At 43.7% G+C, this 20,495-nt stretch overlaps 1 protein-coding gene across 1 annotated transcript; it reads left to right on the top strand.

Annotated features, from left to right (window-relative positions):
• The first annotated feature begins 1,778 nt into the window (after nt 1–1,778).
• LOC119033717 (tripartite motif-containing protein 35-like) lies at nt 1,779–4,226 on the top strand. Its single transcript, XM_037124146.1, has one exon. It carries the CDS (start codon nt 1,932–1,934, stop codon nt 3,348–3,350), a length of 1,419 nt encoding a protein of 472 aa, XP_036980041.1. The 5' UTR covers nt 1,779–1,931; the 3' UTR covers nt 3,351–4,226.
• The last annotated feature ends 16,269 nt before the right edge of the window (nt 4,227–20,495 follow it).

Here is a 20,495-nt window from a genome sequence, read left to right on the forward strand (position 1 = left end):
GCTTTTTGCCGAGAGTTTCACTTTGAATGAAACATCTGATAATCTCATAATAAAGACGACCCTTGACAGCAAATATTGGAGAGAGGTCTTGTACAGAGGAGTTTTTTTCTTCTTCTTTCCTATCCCATTAATCATATCACAGCCAGTGCCTAATTGTATCTTGTGCAACTACAAAAGACAAATGCGGCCCACACATCGCCTCAGTCCTAACTAACAGATCAGTCACAGGGGCCAGTCTTCTGCAGGGAAGCCCTTTAGATTTTTACACTTGAAGTACCTTTTGCTGATATTACCTTTGTACTTTGTATTTTAGATGCCTGCCTCTATTCTTAAAAAGGGTATTTAAGACCAGCAGTGACAGTGTGGCTTTCACCTTTTGAATGTGTGCGTGTTTTTATAGCAAACTGTCCTGTAGACACCGATTGTAGTGGGAAGTACCGCAGGGAGAGGTTTCGAGGACTTTGTCACCATGAGCAAGAAACATACACGAAACCAAACAAAGTGCAAGGATGACGATGACCACGGTCCAAGAAGTGGTGCCACTGGGTGGTACGAGCCTGGCCCACATTTATTTGGATGCCAACAAACCTTTACAAGCTGGTGTGATCCAATTCCAAGACTGTCTCTAGTTTTTAAAAAAATCATTATTTATAAAGTCTGCCGATAGAGACTCGACAGATGAATGGATTATCCATAGAGTACACATCATGATTCATGAACAGTCCTGCAGCATCTCGATCGATTGATCAAAATCGATTTTTCTGAACTACACACTCAATATAAACAACGTTCGACAGATGATTTACAAATATTCAACAAACAATTACAATGTAACTCTGCTGAACATTCTGATGTTCAATTTATTTTCAATGCTGTATTCTGGTTATGCAAGTTGACCATCACGTATGTAAATGTATTTGTGGCTGATATACAGAGTTGAACACACACAAGTCAATAGTCCTCTCGTCATTTGTAAATGATGTTGAGTAAAAAGCAATACAGGGTTTAACTGTAGTCAGCTAGCTAAATATCAGTACAAACAGGACATGAATGATATTTTTTGAATGAGATGATTAACTTGTAACTTGAATATTCCAAGATGTTCTTGTGAAATCTTAAAAATGTTGGACAGGCAGTGTGCATAGACGTATGTTTCTAATTTGTGGAACATTTGAATCGTGTAGGTCAGACGATAAATTCAAGTTCAACAAAGTTATTCAGAGAATAGGCAGGAATGCTGATGAACTGTCACATATACTCCATTAATTATCTGTTAGACATCTGCAGACAAAGCCAAACAACTGACTTATGGAGTTTTCAACTAATAAGCTGCAAGCTCTCTGCTGGTTTAGACAGCTATTATAGTCAATCATGCATTTGTTTTCAGTGCATATGTACATGCTATTCATTAACACTGTGTGTAAAATGCAGATATAAAGATGTGTTTTTTTCATGTCCCTGTGTATTATTATTATTTTTTTTTTTAATTTTTGGCTTGTATAACAGATGCAGTTACATGATGGTTCCTGTTTAAAACATGTTCATCAAATGTATGAAATGTGGGTTTTGAGCCAGGTATTTATGTACTCAACCATTTCTGAATGTTTTTTTTTTTTTCATTTTCCCCCCTAAATTGAAACTTATTCACACTTCCAACACACTTGAAAGCTGCTCACTAATCACAAAGCACCATCTGCTGGTGAGAATATGCCATGCCAGCTATCTAGTTATTCACTAACAGGAAGGGAAACTGAAACTTCAGTCTGACTTCAGCGTTTCTGAACGGCGCCAAGACACCATTACAGGGTGAAGGGTCCCCTCTGCAAACACAAAGCCGAAGGGATTGTAATCTGTGATTTTAAAGGGGGAAAGGAATTTTTTTTGTGTGTGGTTAGTCTAGCTCTGAGAGGATAATTCACATATCACAGAGAATGGCTGGGAAGACTTCACTCGTTGAAAGTTTCCTGAACTGTCACGCGTGCTCACAGACTCTCAGAGATCCGGTGTCTCTGAGCTGCAACCACAGCTTCTGCTCGAGCTGCCTGCGACAACGCTGGGAACAAGCCAAAAACAAAAACTGTCCGGTGTGCAAAAGAAAACCTGCGATGGAAGATTCGGCGGTGAACCTCACACTGAGGGAGCTGGATGACTCCTTTGCCGAGAGGCGGAAAAATGGATCGCCTGAGACGGGAAAAGAGAAGGTGCTGTGTGACAGACACGAAGATGTCCCTTACTGGTTCTGTGTGGACGAGCAGAGGGCTGTGTGTCCTGTCTGCGAGTTCTCGCTCCACAACAACCACAAGTTGGTGCCTGTAGAGGAAGCAGTCGGTGAGCTGAAGGAGCAGCTGAAGATGGACTTAAAGTCTCTGCAGGACAAGAGGGACAAATACAGACAAGTGGAGGAAACATACAGCGAGGTGGCCCAACACTCCAAGAGGCAGCTTCTGTCCACCGAGAGGCAGATCAGAGCGGAGTTCAACAAGCTCCACCAGTTCCTGAAAGAGGAAGAGGAGTCCCGACTAGCATCTCTGAGGGAGGAAGAGGAGCAGAAGAGGCGGATTATCAGCCGGGAGATGGAGGAGATTCAGGGGCGGATATCGTCTCTGTCACAGAGTATCTGTGCCGTTGAAGAGGAGCTGCAGAAGCACAACGTGTCGTTCCTCAGCAGCTACAAAGCCGCTCAGGCCCGAGCCAGAGCCGTGTGCTCGCTGTCGGATCCACGGCTGGTCTCAGGAGCGCTGATAGATGTGGCCAAACACCTGGGCAACCTGTCCTTCAGAGTCTGGGAGAAGATGAAGGACACGGTCCGCTTCTGTCCCGTCATTCTGGACCCAAACACTGCATGCCCCGATCTCTACCTGTCTGACGATCTGACCGCTGTGAGGCGTGGATATAAAGACCAGCAGCTCCCTGACAATCCGGAGAGATTCACCAAGTACGCCACTATTCTGGGCTCAGTGGGCTTCAGCTCAGGGATCCACAGCTGGGTGGTGGAGGTGGGAGATCATCCCCTCTGGCATTTGGGTGTGGTGACAGAGTCAGTCGAGAGGAAGGGAGAGATATCCGCCACATCGGAAAACGTAAGCTGGTCTTTGTCACACGTGAGTGGGAAATACACCGACGGTCTCGATGAGCTCATGGTCACCGAGAGGAAAAGTCTCCAGAGGATCAGAGTCCATGTGGACTATGAGAGAGGGGAGGTGTCCTTCTACGACCCCGAGGACATGAATCACATCTACACTCACCAAGACTCTTTCACCGGGAAGCTCTTTCCGTTTTTCAACGTCGGACGTGCTGGTGATGCTAAAACCACCGATATTAAAATCTGCCACGCCGATATTTATCTGTAATGCTCAGGGAGACTGGTGAGGTCAGAGTGATTTATTAGGATATTTTTCAATATTGTGTTTATTCTCACCAGTTCCAGTCAGTTCGCGTTAGTTCTTCATGCAGCCCCGACTGCAATATAGTCGTGCTTGGGGTGGGAAACACGGGTGCTGGGATAATGTGATCCTGCTGTGCTCCCGGTGGTTCCTCCTGGTTTGTACTTTTAGTTTTTGAACTTCTCTTTAGTTTCCCAATGTGCCGCAGCCTGTTCTTGTCTGTGTTGTTGCCTGCCTGTATATTTTGGATTCACACTTTTTGGGATATTAAAGCTCGCCTTCTGTTCTTAAGAACAGAAGGCGAGCTTTAATATCCGTGTCTTGGCGTCTTGCATAATGCTTTTGTGCTGTGAGGAGCTACTCCATATTGTTGTGTATTACTTGTACACTATATGTGTATACTGTGTCATAAAAAAGTCATACTCGAGTAAAAGTAAAAGTGATCGTTTACCAGATACTAAATGAACTTAAGTATCAAAAGTAACTTTCTGGCCTGACATTTATTGAACTATTAAAACTACAAGTAAAAGTAAATTCGACTTACATTTACATGTATGTATGTACTGTATTCTTTGTGGCAGCTGATTATCAGAATTAGTTTTTGAAACAAATAAAACCTGATTAATGATAAAAGAGGTTAATGTAAAAATGTGCTTATTTGGCTCTGATGCAGCATGCAAGTTATCAAATAAATAAAGCCAGTACAAAGTACAATATTTGTCTCCAAAATGTAGTAGAGTGGAAGTATACAGCAGCAGAAAAAGGAAAAACTTAAAGTAAAGTACCCCAAAACTTACAAGTTACTTACTTCAAGTACAGTACTTGAGTAAACATACTTAGTTACATTCCATCGCTGGACACTTGGCACTACATTTTGTCAACCGTTGAACCTCCGTAACCCTACGCATTTGCACTAATGACCGCAACTGCGTAGGGAGTTCTGATCAAAAGTAAACAGAGTTGCACGCATAAACCTCTCGTCTAGCAACTGGGCCTCGCGCTGTATTTCGCCACTCGCAGATCGCCTGTTGCGCTAATGCGTAGGGATACGGGGGTTTCTACGGTTGAGAAAATGTAGTGCCAAAAGAAAGGGTGGTCTGACGGTGATGTAGAGCGGTGTGAATGAAATGGATGCGCCATGTGTTGCTCCCCCAGTGTGTCAGACTTATTGAAACTTTATCTGGCTATCGAGTATCGAGGTATCGAGGAACCTTGAAAAGAAGGAAGGGTCGTCATGTCGCCGAATCTTGCTTTGGTACCGGACCGTGGTGTCAGCTCTATTGAGTGTTGTTTATGGGAGAGGCGTGGAGTACAACACTAAAACCCAACATACATACTGTATGTTGCACGACTCCTGATGAAGAAACGCCTCCACATAATGAAAGAACACAATTTTCCAACTGATTGACGGGGCTATTATCGTAATCAAACGGGGCCGGGGTGACCTATAACGACTGATGAGACTGCAGTTGGCGCTGCGAACACAAGCCTTTCCCAAACGAAATTGAGGGACAAATAACACGTTGATTAAAAAAAAAAAAAAACAGTGGTTAAGCCTCGTTTTTCAATGTGTGTTCTTTCATTTTCTGGGAGCATTTCTGCATCAGAGGTCATTCGACTTAGCTACCTTGAGGTTTCGGTGTGTTTCTCCAATGCATCACGTAATGACCCGTCCTTGTTTTTTGAAGGTAAATTGGATACCTTTGAGAACCAGCGTCTTTAGACATGTTGGAGCTTGGTAATAACCATTCCACTGGTCAGATGTGGGATTAAATAAACACCTTGCACTGAGACACTGATGCTCTGAATCTAGGTTAGAGTTGCAGGGAGAGTCTAGTCATGCTGACATCTGTACTTGTAGCCATAATGGCTCCGTACACAGCAGCAGCGCGGTGGCAAACTGAGATTCCTTTGTGGTACATTGTTGCCTTTGAGGCGACATGCACATCTTAGCAGTTTTCTAAGTTATGTGCATATAAATGAACGTCTTCATGCTTCCAAAAATTACGAGTCCAGCACTAGTAGTTAATGAAAAATGACAGAGGTAGGCTCTTCTGCACGAGGGGTTTTGTGAATGTATTTCTGGTACTCGCGGCTGAGTCTGTTCTGGAGCAAAGTAGGTAAAAGTAAACCAAACAGAGTATTTTAAGGTTCGGCTCCGGTTTGTTTTTTTGTTTACCCTGCTCACACACCAATGCGGTGACATGAAGTGAGGCGTACTGGGTTTTTTTCCCAGTGAGATATTTCAGCTGTCCACTCATTCACCACGCAGTCCAGAACCATATATGAACGATCAATCACTTCTCGATCTCACAGTGTTTCTTATGATAAACTTCTGTATCCCCCCCCCCCCCTTTTTTTTCCTGGTCAGCACATCAACACAGCTTCTACTACTTTAAAACAACAAAAATCGCAGAAGGCTGGCTGCCTCGTTTCCAGTTTATCCCTTAAAAAGCTGCGCTGGACTGTTAACTTTGCATCCACTTTGCATCTTAATTAAAATCCTCTTTCGCAGCGATCATAAATTCGATTTACCCTGCTTCCTGTCTCCTAAATCAGCCAGGTAGCTGTCATTTCGAGGCACGACAACTTTTTTTTTTTTCTTCTTTTTTTATTACGATGCTCTTTCATCTGGGAAAAACTCACTCTCACATCTCAAACATGCCTGTCTCACTTATTTCGGTATTGCTTTCCAGACATTTTAGCAGGGCTGAGTCAAGGCGAGGGCGAAGCAACAGAGGAGTGACAGCTGCGTGGAGAGCACGGGAGAGCAGATCGGATTTTCAAAAGGAAGACGGGGAGGAGAAGAAACTGGATTTTTTTTTTCTTTTTCCTTTTGCTTTTTTCGTGCGTCTGCGTGTGTGTGACTGACAACGGAAAGCCGAACGGAGATTTTTTTTTAATTTTTTTTTTTACATAAGCTCGGATCTGAGAGTTGAATGTGTCCCCTGCTGCACTGTAATTAGAGCACGGAACAGTAATTAGTGAAATGATATATACAGAGTATGCTCCTCGTGCTCTGATAATAATCCCAAACCTTCAAACAGACACACACACACACGCACACACACACACACACACACACACACACACACACACACACACACACACACACACAACCCCTGTGCCACACTCTCTGTTCACGGTAGACTCGCGTAACACTGCGGCACAGCACTCATTGTTATTCCTTCCTCTGTGTCATTGAGTGCTTTGTTCTTCTTCTCACTACTGTACAGCTCAGCCTGCCGCTCACTCCTGCAGCATCCGAGCAGCGGCACGGCGCTGCAGAAACATCAAACACGATTCAAACAAGGGTGTCCTGCTGAGCCGGGGCCGAGCACCTTCTCACTTTACTCAATCCAGAGGGAGTCGAGCAGAAAAAACAAAAAACAAAAAACAAAAACAAAAAACCCCCTTCATTGAACCTTTAGAGATGACTTTACCGATACGGAACGAGGATCACGAGCGATGGCTTGGGCTGAAGTGGCGTCGTTGGTCGCTAAAAAAAACAAAACAAAACAAAACAAAAACGAAAGCCGAGTCTTCTCGTTCTCTCTGATACGAGGAATGAACTCCAGCCGCCCCCCATGCCGATTCGCATGCACGGGGTCAAACAGCTTTTTCCACATCTGAGACCTTTCCGCCTGCCTTCATGCTTTGCTAACCTCACATCACTTCATATTACTCTGCGTGGCCGACACCAGCAGCCCGGGCCGTTCACAGAGGCAGGAAGGAAGGAAGGAAGAGGGGATTTTAAAAGCGGCCTCCTCGTACATTAATGGGTAGGTCACGTGTCATGTGATCGTTTCGCCCCTGTGTTCTTTATCCTTTTTCTGAACCCACATGTGAAATACTCTTGATCTTGTCTTACTACAGTAGTCGGCCTTTTCAAGACCCTAGAAAAGCTTTTTCCCGAAGCCCAGCAGGGTTCCTGTCCCCTGGTTTCTACTTAAGAATTAGAATGCAGCAAAGTACTATCAAACATTTAACTGAACTATTAAGTTTTAAAAACATTTAATAAGCTGGGAGCAAAACCACCTTCAGTATTCTTTATGTTCTGGGAAGCCACAAGCAGCCTTATAATAGTATCGGAGAGCACATGAACTACAATGGTATTTCATCTACATTCATATTTGCGTACTGATTCAAGTACTTACAGGGGTTCTATGTAACAATTTGTAGCAATTTTCATGTATTGATCCATTTTTATTGGTTATATGCGAGCGGACTGAAACGTGATGGGAAACAATGAGAGCTTTCTCATCTCTCTCGGTTGCCTATACAAGCCAGCATGGCAGCTGTTGATTTCTTTGTGGAGGGCTTGACACAGAGGGTTCCACAGAGCCCCTACAAATAACTTGTTTTGGGGCATTTGTTGTGTACATAACTACTGAAACTACAAACTATTTGGGGCGATAAAAGGAAAGGAATGATTTTTAAAAATCTTTTTACTTATTTACTTAAAGGGTGAATTCTGGCGAATACTGAAAAATGTATTGCACCAATCAAATTTCTCATATATCTTATCAGGGGAGAAGATATAAGGGGAGCTCAAAAGAGGGAAGGGTTTCATATCCGTGATTAATGGCTGGGGTGACACTGTTCAACCTGGAGCGCAACAAACCCTCAGTGACAAAGTACATATATATATATATATATATATATATATATATATATATATATATATATATAAAGGCTCCCCCTCAGTCCCCCGTGGTGTGTTTTAATTCAACTCACATTACATTTCTTACTGTTTGTTTTTATGGTAATTTCAACCAAACACTAGTGAATGGTTAACACACTTCATGGCGTGTACACAAACACTGCCGATGCGGCAGGCCGGCACAATCAGCGCAAATTGTTCCAAACAGCACCAGGGGAAATCTCGGCACTCGCACCCCATCCACTCGCACGATGATGCAACCTTGATGCATTCACAGATGCGATTGCAGAGGCTGATGTATTGTGATGTGTAATAACAGCATGTGTACATACAGATTAGCAGTTTCATATTAGCAAGCGCCACCGGGTCACAACTAAGAGGGAAAGCACATCTAAATAATTCAGTTCAAAGCAGACTTTGGACATATCACACATCCATATATGCAGAGTTGATGCTTTCGCCTGCACGCAACATGCATGGGTGCATGTGGCAATGGCTTTCTATTTACTCTCTTTACATCTGCATCAACAGTAAATTAAATATATTATTAAACCGTTTTTTCATTGAAAATTCCTCAGATAACTGTCTAATGAATGGCTGTATCTTGCTTAAGGAAAGTCAGATGTGGACAAAAATCCATATGGAATTCTATAAACAAACAAATAACATCTTTATAATAATTATAAAAATGATAAACTACTACTGATTGACTGGTGTTTCTTGTTTTTACGTTTGTTTTTCTATATTCTGGAGAATTCATCTGTTCTCAGACAAAAACTAATGTAAAACTGTGACTTCAAATGAGAAGGTGCAATATGTAAGACTTTCAGTTCAAAAATATACAAAGATGAACTAAAATGATTTACAGAATGTTAAGAACAAACAGTTTCTAGGTTGCGCCAAAGACGTCCAGGTACTTTGTTGATAAGGTATCTACTAAAGTTAGCATGCTAAACAGCTAGCAGCAGTCCAAAGCTCCTGTTCTAGTGGACGCTGAAATGCGACTTGTGCGTATTGCACCTTTAAGGTTCCTCTGAAACATATCATGTATGGAGCTTGATGCTGACTGCTAGAATAGGCAAAGAAAAAAAATACATAAATACAGGCGAGATGTCTCCAAAAATTGTTCTTGGTCTTCAGAGAAAGTTCCTCCAGTATGAAGTGAAATATGTGTTGCAAATTGAACTAAAGAATAGATTATGTAAAAAAAAACAAAAAACAAAAAAAAAACCAAAACTAACAGAAGTGGATAAAAACATCTGTTATCTGTTTTGGAACAGGGGTGATGAGAGGTCTACTTTCAGAATTAAAGTACAGTCGGAACAGAGAGGAAGATTTAGAGCACAGTCACAGAAACATGAAACTTGAAATGTGCTGCATTTGGGGCACATCTAATGTCCTCTGGCAGTTTACCCCAGTTGTATGGAGCGTAACAACTAAATGCTGCATCGCCATGTTTTTTTTAGAGTGCCGTCTTCCTCAAGCTTTGTTTTCTGCTCTCGAGGGGGGGGCGCGCTACCTGTTAAACATGTGACGGAGCACGGGGGCAGCAGTTTGTTCGGTGACCTTTTTTTTTCCCCGAGTCTGTCACAGATGCAGAACCTCAGGGACGGGGAACCTTTGTAGAACTGAGCCTCACAAACGGGGACTGGCACACATGCAGATGCTCGCACGCAGACCCAACCACAAAGTGACACAAATTCACCCGAACATAAACATGAACTCCGGGAGTAGGGAAAACAGCTCTGCAGTGGTGCAGCGGGTGTGATGATTTAGGTCTTTTTCCGAGGGAAAAGTGGCGCTCAGTTGTCGAAACTTAGAGCGCTCACTGGGGGACACGAGTGACAGTGCGGCGGCTCATTTTCATTGCTTTCCCCTTCCTGTTCTTTTTTCTTTCCTTATGGATAAACCACGGATACATAAAGATGTTTTTTTTTTTTTTTCGTCCATGGAAGCAATACACCAGATATTTTTATCTATCCCGCAATTTTTACACCTCCACGTACTGGCTTGCACATCAAAGTCACAGGTGCATTACGACTAACATTAAAGAGATGAAGAAATCTGAAAAGAACAAAGATTGATGACATTACTGTCATCTCATAATCCTTCTGTAGTATACCCCAGAGCTGCTGCTGTTAAATGTGCTACTGAAAGAACGTTTCTGCAGGGACAAAACTGTCACATGGGCCTGTCTGGAATTACATGGAGAAATATACGTAAATAGAAATATAAGAAGAGAAGAATGAAGATAAAACATGAGAAAAGTTTGTGCCAGGTTTAAAGTGATTTGTTACTGCCGCTCCCCATGTCTCTGATGTGCAGAGCTTGATGTATGCTGCTGTGGAGTGACACGGTGTGTGAGCACATCGTAGGTGTATTCGTGTGTTTCAAAGTAATGCAGTCTGTCAGGCACTTTGGTTTGTTCATTAAATATTGCACATAGCCTCTTAAGCATCCCATTTAGCTCTGGTTTCCAGGGAAATTATTACCACTACGTAGTCATTTACTTTATTAGGCTACTCCCAGCCGTGCGCTACATCGGCGTGCTACCATGTGAAACCAAGGCGGCGAACGTGGTAAACCAGCTTAATGTGAGCATGACACCATCGCTGTCTTGAGGGTGTTAGAATGCGGATGTTAGCATTTAGCTCAAAGCACCACTGTATCACTGAGTACCACCCAGAGATGAGTGAATTGGAATTTGAATTTGACTCAAGTCGATTAGAGTCACTGTTTCGATGACTTGCAACTTGACTCCACAGAAAACAAATGAATGTTGCTGGACTTAGACTAAGAATATTTCGTTTTATTGTGAGGAAATGAAGAAAGCTGTGTTATGTCTTTATTGTTTTCTTGGTAGAGTAAGTGTCTTGACTTGGGACTGTCCTGGCTTTGACTCAGGACTTGACTTCACTTGACTTACCCAAGAAAGAAATGACCTGGGACTTGCTTTAGACTTTGACTTGAGCCACACATCTGGTATCACCTCATGAATCTTAACATGAATGCAGACTCTTTTTGTGTCCTAAAAGGAAGTAAATTGTACCTAAAGTCCTCTATAACATGGTACTTTTTTCCTTTATCTTAAGCAAAAAAAATTGTCAAGAAAGATCTGACAGACTCCAATTATACAGCCTCTATTCAGATGGCTTTGTCTTGTAGAAATGATTAAAAACAATAACAATGCATGTTAGAATCAAGCTCAGAAACAACCCACGTGCTAACGCAAATAGCCTTTCATTCAGGGTGTTTATCTTGATGATGTTATTATCTTAGCAAACACAAGGTAATCATTTTGTGCCAACAAGTTATTATATTCTGCACACAAGTTAATAACTTGTATCAATGATGAATTGTTATCTCTCTGCTCATTTCCTGTCTTCTCTTCAGAGAATAAAAGCATGTATAAAATAATAGCAATAAAAATACTTTTTAAATACAGGTCCAATATCCATTCTTCCTAACTTCATTCATACTATGATTTTTATTCATATGAGGACAATGTCTTGTTTGCACACGATAATTAAAGATAAACAAACCCGTCAGAACTTTCAAGGCTCTGTAAAACTCAATTCCACCCATGCAGGTGCGGTAGCCTCATAGTAATGACATTTTAGAGAATTAAAACACGTGCAGAAGATCGGAGTGAGTGTTAGTGTTTTGAGTGAAGCTAAAACCAGCACATGAAAGGATGGAGGCCCAAAGATAGAGTGCTGTTGAGCTTCCACCCACACCTTTGAAGTCGGCCCGTAGCTGGCAGGGAGGACGAGACGGAGGCCTAAAACGAATGAGATCCTTAATGGAAAAAGACCCCCGGAGCCCTCCAACCCTTCCCCGATGTGATGTGAGGACACAAAAAAACGTGTGCGGCAAAAAAAAAAAAACCCTGCACCTTTGCCGACATCCTCCTCTCCATCACATTGCATTCACATTACTCCCTTCAAAGGGGCTAATTCAAACGCTACGAACGCAAATATGTCTGAACACGGTTCCCCGCAGGCGTTGTCACTTTGAGAAAAAGAGCGAATTTGAGACCCAGTGCAAGTTGATGCCAAACATTGCTTTAAAACAGCAGTAAAGGGCCTGGCTTGGCAGGATGTCACATATTACAGAGGAGCATAATTAGTTGTGATTGGCCTGATGTGTAAGGAGGAGGGGAAATAAAAAAAAAAGCGGTCAGTGTGATGAATTAGTAACAGGGATGGGCTGAAAATGAACATAGCAGTTTCATTAGAAAACGTCAGCTGCTGTTTTTTTTACATTTTTTTTTTATCAGGATTGGAATCGGCAGGACTTTGAGGGGAACATTCGACATTTTGAGGCCCCGTCTCAACCCGCCTCACCTTTCTTTAGCAGTGCCCGGTTGAATGCATCGGGTCTCTGGATTGTCATGATGTGTTATGACACTTTAACATGGCCCTGATGGATCCGTGCATTAGTCATGATTATCAATTTATTATTCTGTCGCTCTTAGTGAGCTGCATCCCTCAATTATCAGACTCTGATATCAGGACATTAGCAGGAGATAGATGGCGTGAGATGGGGACTGAAGAGGGTGGGGGGGTGGGGGGTGGGGGGGTTGTCATCTCGCAGTGCTCTCAAGGTTAGCAGATTTGCACCACTTATCCGCTCCTCTCATCTCTATTCATTTCAGCCCGGGAACATTTATTCGAGCTTATCATGAAAATCGTCGTGCTCGGACCTGCTGAAGCAGTGACCCCCATTTCAGCCTCCGTCCAAACAGCAGAAGTTCTTTTGCCGCTCGAAAAAAGTAATCAGATTCCCCTATTTCAGGCGTTCCAAAAAAAAAATCCAATCACGTTTAATTCACTCCGTCAGACGTACAAAGGCAAGCTTTTGTGTCGGTTATTGAATGTTTTTGAATTGCCCCGTGAAGCACAATAGTGTGCGACTGATGGCCTCTTTCACACAGCAACAAGTGGGCGGCTGATGAGCAGAACACAATTACCGAAATGACATGCTGCATTGATTGGATAATAACAAGTTTACTTAGGACTGCGTAATTGTTGATTTTCACACGTCACTTCACAGAAAAAAAACAAAAAAGAGCGTGGCGTGAAGCGAGAGGGCTTTGTGCTCTTTGCCTGAAACAGAATGAACGGTAGTATAATGGGACTGCGAACAGAACTTACGTAACGCTCAGTGCCGGGCAGCGGTGGGTTTGGAGAATCTACTGCTGTAGGGCCCTTGAGCATGAGCAGCAGTGGACCTGCTCATTCATTAATGCATGTTAGAGATGTTAGAAATATCTGTCAACATTGCTCTGCCCCCTCTGAATAAATCATTTAAAGCAGTGGTTCCCAGACCCTTTTCTTTTTTTTTTTTTCGTCTGGTGGGACCCCTGCAGAGCCATCAACACAAACTCCCACATTCACAATGTTTTCACTTGAATGGCTTTTTTTTTTTTCACGCCGTGTTGATTACATAAGTATGATAACACTATTTTCCCTCAGAAAAAGACATTGTGATCCTGCAATTGTTGATGTGTAGGCTTGATCTCTCTCTCTCTTTTTTTTTTTCTCAGTTCCAATTCTCCTTTGTGCTACCACTCAAACTGGCAGAAGCTGGACATTACAGCCGGTCATGCATCCATTATCTGCAACCACTTATCTCTGGGAGGGTCGTGGGATGTTTCAACTATTTATCAGTGTATTTTGATACCACTACCAGCAGCAAAAGTGAAAAAAAAAGAAATGGTTTCTGATACTGCCTGAAAGGCTGGAATAATTATGCGAGAGGTCTACGCACCAATCTGACACCACATCATTATTTTATGAGAGATAGGATGTTGCTGCTTCCATGCAGCCCCTCATACACCCCTCTGCACACTGTACTGCAAACGTAGCTCAGAGACCATATAGTCACATGGCAGCCATCTTACTTCAACATCAACACCAGCGATGCCAGTAAGGCCTTACTCTAATCTGACCACTTTTTTCAGTAACGAGTAATCTAACGCGTAAATATTTCCAAACCAGTAATCAGATTAAAGTTACTTATTCAAGTTCTTTCATTTTTGTCACTTCCCTTAGAAATATATATTTTTGCTTTTTTCTTGCGTCTCGGCGAGTGATGTCATGTATGCGACAAGTCATGTTTTTCAGCGCGAGGACAACTCACGTGTAACACCACGCAGCGACACAAACACAAGCAACAATGGAGGGAGGATGCGCCTTTTCTAAGATGGAAATACAGTCATTATTTTGAGTTTGTCAGCTGAAGATGAGAATATTAAGGTTCGTTGTACTCTCTGTGCTGGCGACAAACTGCTATCAAGCTTCAAAAACACGACGTCGTTGACTCGCCCTTGTTTGGTGCCATGCTAAAGAAGATCCCTGCTACTATCAATGCCGTGCTTGGCTGTTAAAAATGCACTTCCAATAAAGTGAGTATTGACAAAACCTGTTGTCATTTTTATGTTGAGGCAGCTGCTGAATGTAACTAATAAAGTAACTTGTAATCTAACTTAATTACTTTTAAAACCAAGATTACTTGTTTCAGATTACTTTTCCACAACCTCAGCGTGGGAAACTCAAGTGTCCTACTCCGGTTGCAAATGTATGAATCTGACAAACTGAAAAGACAACAGAAAGTTTAAATCTGGAGTGACATCTGGCCATATTTCATTCGACCAATTCTCATTCTGTCATCGGGGGAAACTTGCTCTGGCTTGTTTGCATGTCTACAAAATAACTACAGTCGTCACGGGCTGCGTTAAACTGAGGATGCAGCTACTGTGCCAGAGGGACACTTGATTTGCATGTGGTTTGCAGGTGAGCCCTGGCATTAAAAATGGCCAAATCTCAGCTACAGCTGCTGGCTTGTTTATGCTTGTGCCGTGAGCGAACGGGTCAGTGTGAGAGTAACTTGCCAGCCTCAGCGTGGAGGTTGATAGCTTGGAGGTGTGTTGATGTCTTTTCATGTAGCGACGGGGGTTCTGGAAGCAGTAAACACAGACGGCGGAAAGGAATAGGTGACATACTTTATACCGACAGTCTGCATCCCATAAGTCAGGCTACGATTGGACAACAGCTTATGCTGGCATACAACCACTTTCCAGCTAACATTACGGTTTGATAGTGTTACACAATACGACATATGTTTTACCTTGAAATATGTGACCCGGAACACAGTGGCACAACATGATCCCAGCACTGAGCTTTCCACCCTGAGGAAAATGTCCGTCTAGTGAAAGTGGGCTGTATCCGTAAACAGCAGCAGACCTGTGTTACTTCAAGTATATCCATAAAATAACAGGCATCCGGGGTAAGTGTATACAGCTGTTAAACAAATTTCAATATATATATGTATATATAAATAGGTTTTGGACTGTATAGCTTATACTCATTTGCATCACAAGGTGTTCAGGTGTTATATATCGCTCCAGTCGGTGGCTCCTCTGTGTTCTAATTGTTTTTAAATTAGCTGAATTATACTCCACAACCTTTCCCTGGACTGTGTCCCAGGGAACTGTAGTAACCCCCAGGGTACAGGCCCGGTCTGGAATCACTGAGACACTGCATTATTTATTCAACACACCGGTGTCCCCAAGAGTCCGACTGTAATAACACAACAAACACACCCTTTGTACCTCGAAGAGCAGACCTCGCAATGAATGAAGATGAATTGCAGTGCCGCAGAAAGGATGAGCAGGTGTGACCCATAAAGGGTGTTTTTGCAGCGTTCCAATAGGAGGAATATTCACATGCGTGTTTTCAAAATAAATCATCTTTAAGCCTTGGCAGGGAGCTGTTTTTATGTAAGCAGTAGTAGCTGTGTCTAAGTGGCTTCACACTTGCAGATTCAGAGCCAGGATGTCAAATGACTGCGTCACCACTCCCACTCCTCTGGTGCTGTTCCTGTCTCTCAGCGTCTCCCTCCGTCGCTGTCATCACACCTTCCCATCGCAGCGCAGTTGCACGACAGATCTGCTCTAATTACACCGACGGATACGACTGTGCCACACACAAGTTCAAGTGTGTGTGTGTGTTAGTCTGTGAGTGACTTAGTGTTCCGATTGAACTTCATTAAGCCCTGTGAAACTCTAGAAGAGACCGGCTGAAGCTCAGTGTGTTGATCTGGTTATCCCGCTGTGTATGTGTGTGTGTGTGTGTGTGTGTGGGTGTCTCATCCCGGGCCTGTTTGGCTACGGATTAGACTCGGGGGGGGCGAACTTTGATCGCGGGGTTGTGTGCACAGAGTACAGCGGGGTGTAGACAGAGGGGATGAAGGAGGGAAACAAAGTCGACAAACATATCAGCAAATGGGTGGCAAGATGTTTGCCCGCTCTCTCCACATGCCGCCCCGTCCTTTCATCCCCCTCTCACAGTCACTGCTTCTTTTTTGTGTCTCTCGGCAGTGCAGACAAGAATAAAGCGGGCAGCGATTTTGTTTGCAAACTTGTTCCATACATTAGTTTTGCTTCAGGACCATTGTTACAACTGAGCAGTCTTTTTTTTTTTTATTTATTTTATTTTTAAAACAGCATAGCTTTGGGAATGGGGTAAAAAAAAGACCTAAAGACTACACACATTGAGTTATCCTTTGAAACTCATCTAAAAGGGTATATTTTAACCCCAGCCACCTTTTATCTAAAATATAGCCCAGAAACACAGTCAATGAAGCGGCCTCCTTTCAAACTATATTTGTATCAAGCAGCAAAAAAGCTGTCGACAGACAGACGCACTGACAGAGACAGAAGCCTTCTGCACAACACAAGAGCCAGGGACTGTGAAAGGCAACCCTCACAGCTCCCCCTGCTCAAGTCTCCTTCTCACCTCACTCACAGTCACGAGCACATGTCTCTTCCTGCACCACGGCGAGTTCCCACCAAATAACAAACAGCGGGGTAAAAGTGCGCCGCTCACATCAGTTTGCAGGATAGATAGCTAATAATCAGCTGCAGCGCATGTTAATGACAGACTGCAAATGTCACCATCAGCCGTTACAATGCTTTCTGTTTCACAGTAATAAAACACTGTAGGCAAGACTCTTCCAACTTCTGCAACATGTGACATAATCTGCACCCACACAACACCTAACACACGACTCATGTTTCATGTCAGGCGTAAATTGTGAATATAAATATGGTCTTGTTCTTTAGTTTTTGTGAAGAAGGAGTTAACAGAACAGTTGACAGACTTTAACACTGCTGTTCTCAACCTACATACCTCTATGTACAGATATCTTCAGCGACACTGTTGCTTCCTTTCTTTGTTTGTGCCGTCGCCTCCCCCTGTCTCTCTAATGAGTCACCCATTTCCAAGTGGAAATCTGGTATTTTTAAACCTGGGCCACATATATTTACATGTTTTAGTGTGTAAACAAATGATACTTACCAGAAGTTTTGGAAAACTGCTGCACTGTAATCCTTTGGGGCAACTGTGACCGTCAATGTCACATCTCTTGAAAGTGCTTTTCCTTTTATATTCTAAGTGTCTGCCGGCATTACGGAAATAATTCCTATGGAGACAGACCTGTTTGTTAAATGATATGTTTATGTTCGTTAACAGATGTACAAGTCTCATTCAACGGGAGGTCTTGCCCTGAAATCTCACCGGAGATGAGTTTTTGTGGGAGGACAGTGACGGCTCAGCGAGTCAGGGTTGGAGAGAGGAGTTTGGAGGTTAACGAGAGGAACTGCCAGCAGTTAAATCTCACCTGACGTAGATTTCAGAGTGAGACCTCTCCTGGAGTTAGACTTGTGTTCGTGGTTAAAGGATCATAGCTAAAAAGGTTCATCTCCACCTACGCCTGGAATCGTTCTCGTAATCTTGTCGGTTACTGTTAATAGCAAAAACAAGCACTTTCGTTGGACGTGATGTTGGTGGTCGAAGTTGCCCGTAAGGACCGCACTGCAGCTGAGGTGGTCTACTGGACCGGCTTCAAAACTGTTGAATCTTTAACGCACCAAAACATGGAACCATGGGGCCCAGGTTTGAAAAATTAAATAATTCCCCTTTAAGGGTTTTTGAAAAGCAGTGGACCACCGTTACACCGCTGTTATTCGAAACATCACTTCAGCACTCCGGAGCGGCTGCAACCTCGGATCACCTGTATGTTCACGCAGGCATCCAGGCCCTGCAGCCCTCTCCCTCCTCCTCCCAGAGCACGCAGCGATGTGATGAGACGGTAAATATGGATGAGTTTGTTGCTTTCTCTCACAGTTTCTGGAGATTTGTGTTGGGCGTCGGGCGCCTGGAGCGCTCTGGCAGCCAATCTTTTCATGAATCTTCTGTCCAGCGCTCAATTATTCAGTCTGCTGGAGATGGCGGTGACAGGCCGAGAGGGCAGGGAGACGGATGCGGGGGGGGGCAGCCTCTGGTTTACTGTAAATCACATGTGGTGGATATTTTAGTGGCTCAGGTGGAGGCCAGGAGAGTGCAGGTGAGAGGTCAGGGGAGCGCGACAGGAACTGGGATGACTTTTGTTGACAAAATAAATATCTTTTTGTCTGACTTGCCCGTCTGGCTCCCTCCCCCTGTTCTTGTTGATGCGTCGGGAAGTCGCCGAGCTCCTGAGAGCTACATGCGTATTGACGGTGTGACTAAACCCAAGCGCTGAGATGACAGGCGCTATTTATGTTAACAAGGACTAATCACTTCCTACCAGGTTTAGTTTCTCTCCTGTTCTGAGCGCACACAGTGGCCTACTTGTGTTCCTGAATCGGATCCGGGGTTGCGGTTCTTGCGGTGACGTGGGTTTAAATGTCTCCATCACACCCATGGCTCATGTTCTCAGCTAGAGATGCGGATCCGCCGGTTTGCTCATGCATGCAGGCGGGCTGGTCTCTTTTACACAAGCACGCACGCTGTGTCAACCTCGCTCAGCAGGAAGTTTTTTTTTCCACCAGAGGTTTCATTTCCGTGCGGGGGAGAGGTGACGCTGCAGAGAGGGACGGGGACGTGGCACAAGCCAGCATGGGGGGAATGAAGATTAATTAAATCTCCAGGGTTCCCAGGGAGGTTTTTGTTGGGTAGAGCAGGAAATGTCAATGCGCTCTCCCATCTGGGCTGTGGCTCCGGTGTCATTAAATGATAGACGAGGGGCGTACACCACCACGGGACTGCGAGCGAACGCTTAACTTTTTATTCTTCATCAACGCTCTCTGGCGCAAAGCTGGCTTCGTTCGTTCGCAACTTTGTTTAACGCCTTAATCACGGTGCAGGCTGCAGCCAGCGGGCGAAGAAGAAGAAGAAGAAGAAGAAGAAGAAGAGGGCACCACGAGGTCGAGAGCTGGATTCGAACAGTTCAGCTGCGAAGGACACTTGTGCGGCAAAATCTTAGGGGATGAAGTGATGACAGATCAGGCAAAACAAAAGTGGTTACAAAAAGAAAGAAGAGACTGAAGGGAGCATTTGCTGCGTTTCTCGGCAGCGCGTCAGTCACCGTGATGTCTTGATATTATCAGAGTGATACTGAGGCCTCAAGCCTCCATCGATGACACCGGCAGAGCTCGGCCAGCGGTTTCCTTTAACCGGCGCGTGATTGCGCTGCAGCAGGGCCCGTTGCCTCATTTCAGACCCTCACAGTCTGTTGCTTTCCACTGTACATATCTGAATAGTCAGCACAACAACTCCCCTCTCCTCTCGCCTGCCCCCTCCGCCTTCCATCTCCCTCCATTATGCCCCTTTGATCAGCTTCTCTCCATCTTTCCCTCCGACTCCAACTCTACTTCGCACTGTCTGGAGTGATTGACAGCTGTGAGCTTTCACGTAATTGCATCATAATTTCCCGCCCATGCACTTCTTGACTGCTGAGCCTGTAATAAATACTGCAGATCTACATTTGTCTGCGAGCGCATCCATTTTAATCTCTCACTCAAATCTCACAACCTGCCACTTAAAAGTTGCTAAAAATGACAGTTTCAGTGCAAAATGAAGTTTAAAATTATTACAGTTGTAGAATACGTGGGCTGCCCCAGTATCTGTGCCTAAGCTCAAACTTTACTGAATTCAAAAATGTCGTTCTAAGCTTCTCTCCACTCAGGCTGTGTTTTGCGTATTGTTGCTTCACTTGGGAATTGGAGCATCACAGTGCAGAAAAAGTTTCAGAGCCGAGTTCACACCTAAAAAAAATATGCCGTGATATTTATCCACTGAAGGGAGAAACGTCTCTCCACATGCAACTAAATAAATAACTAAAATGAATCTTGAATTCAACGGTTCAGTGTGAAAAATATTGTCATCCACGTGAGAAGACAAAAAAATAAAATAAAACATTGTTAGCAGAAAGTCGCTGGTTCAATTCCCCTGGTCTGCATGTCAAAGTGTCCTATGACTGCTCCTGATGTGCTGGTCGGCACCTTGCATGGCAGCCACCGCCATCAGTGTATGAAATGTAAACATCATTGTAGATACATATAAGCAACACTGTATACACATATGACTAGTAATGTATTGACAATGACTAAGGAGGAGCTAATT

This window comes from Acanthopagrus latus, chromosome 15 (genome assembly GCF_904848185.1).
Source record: "Acanthopagrus latus isolate v.2019 chromosome 15, fAcaLat1.1, whole genome shotgun sequence".
Classification (NCBI taxonomy): Eukaryota; Metazoa; Chordata; class Actinopteri; order Spariformes; family Sparidae; genus Acanthopagrus; species Acanthopagrus latus.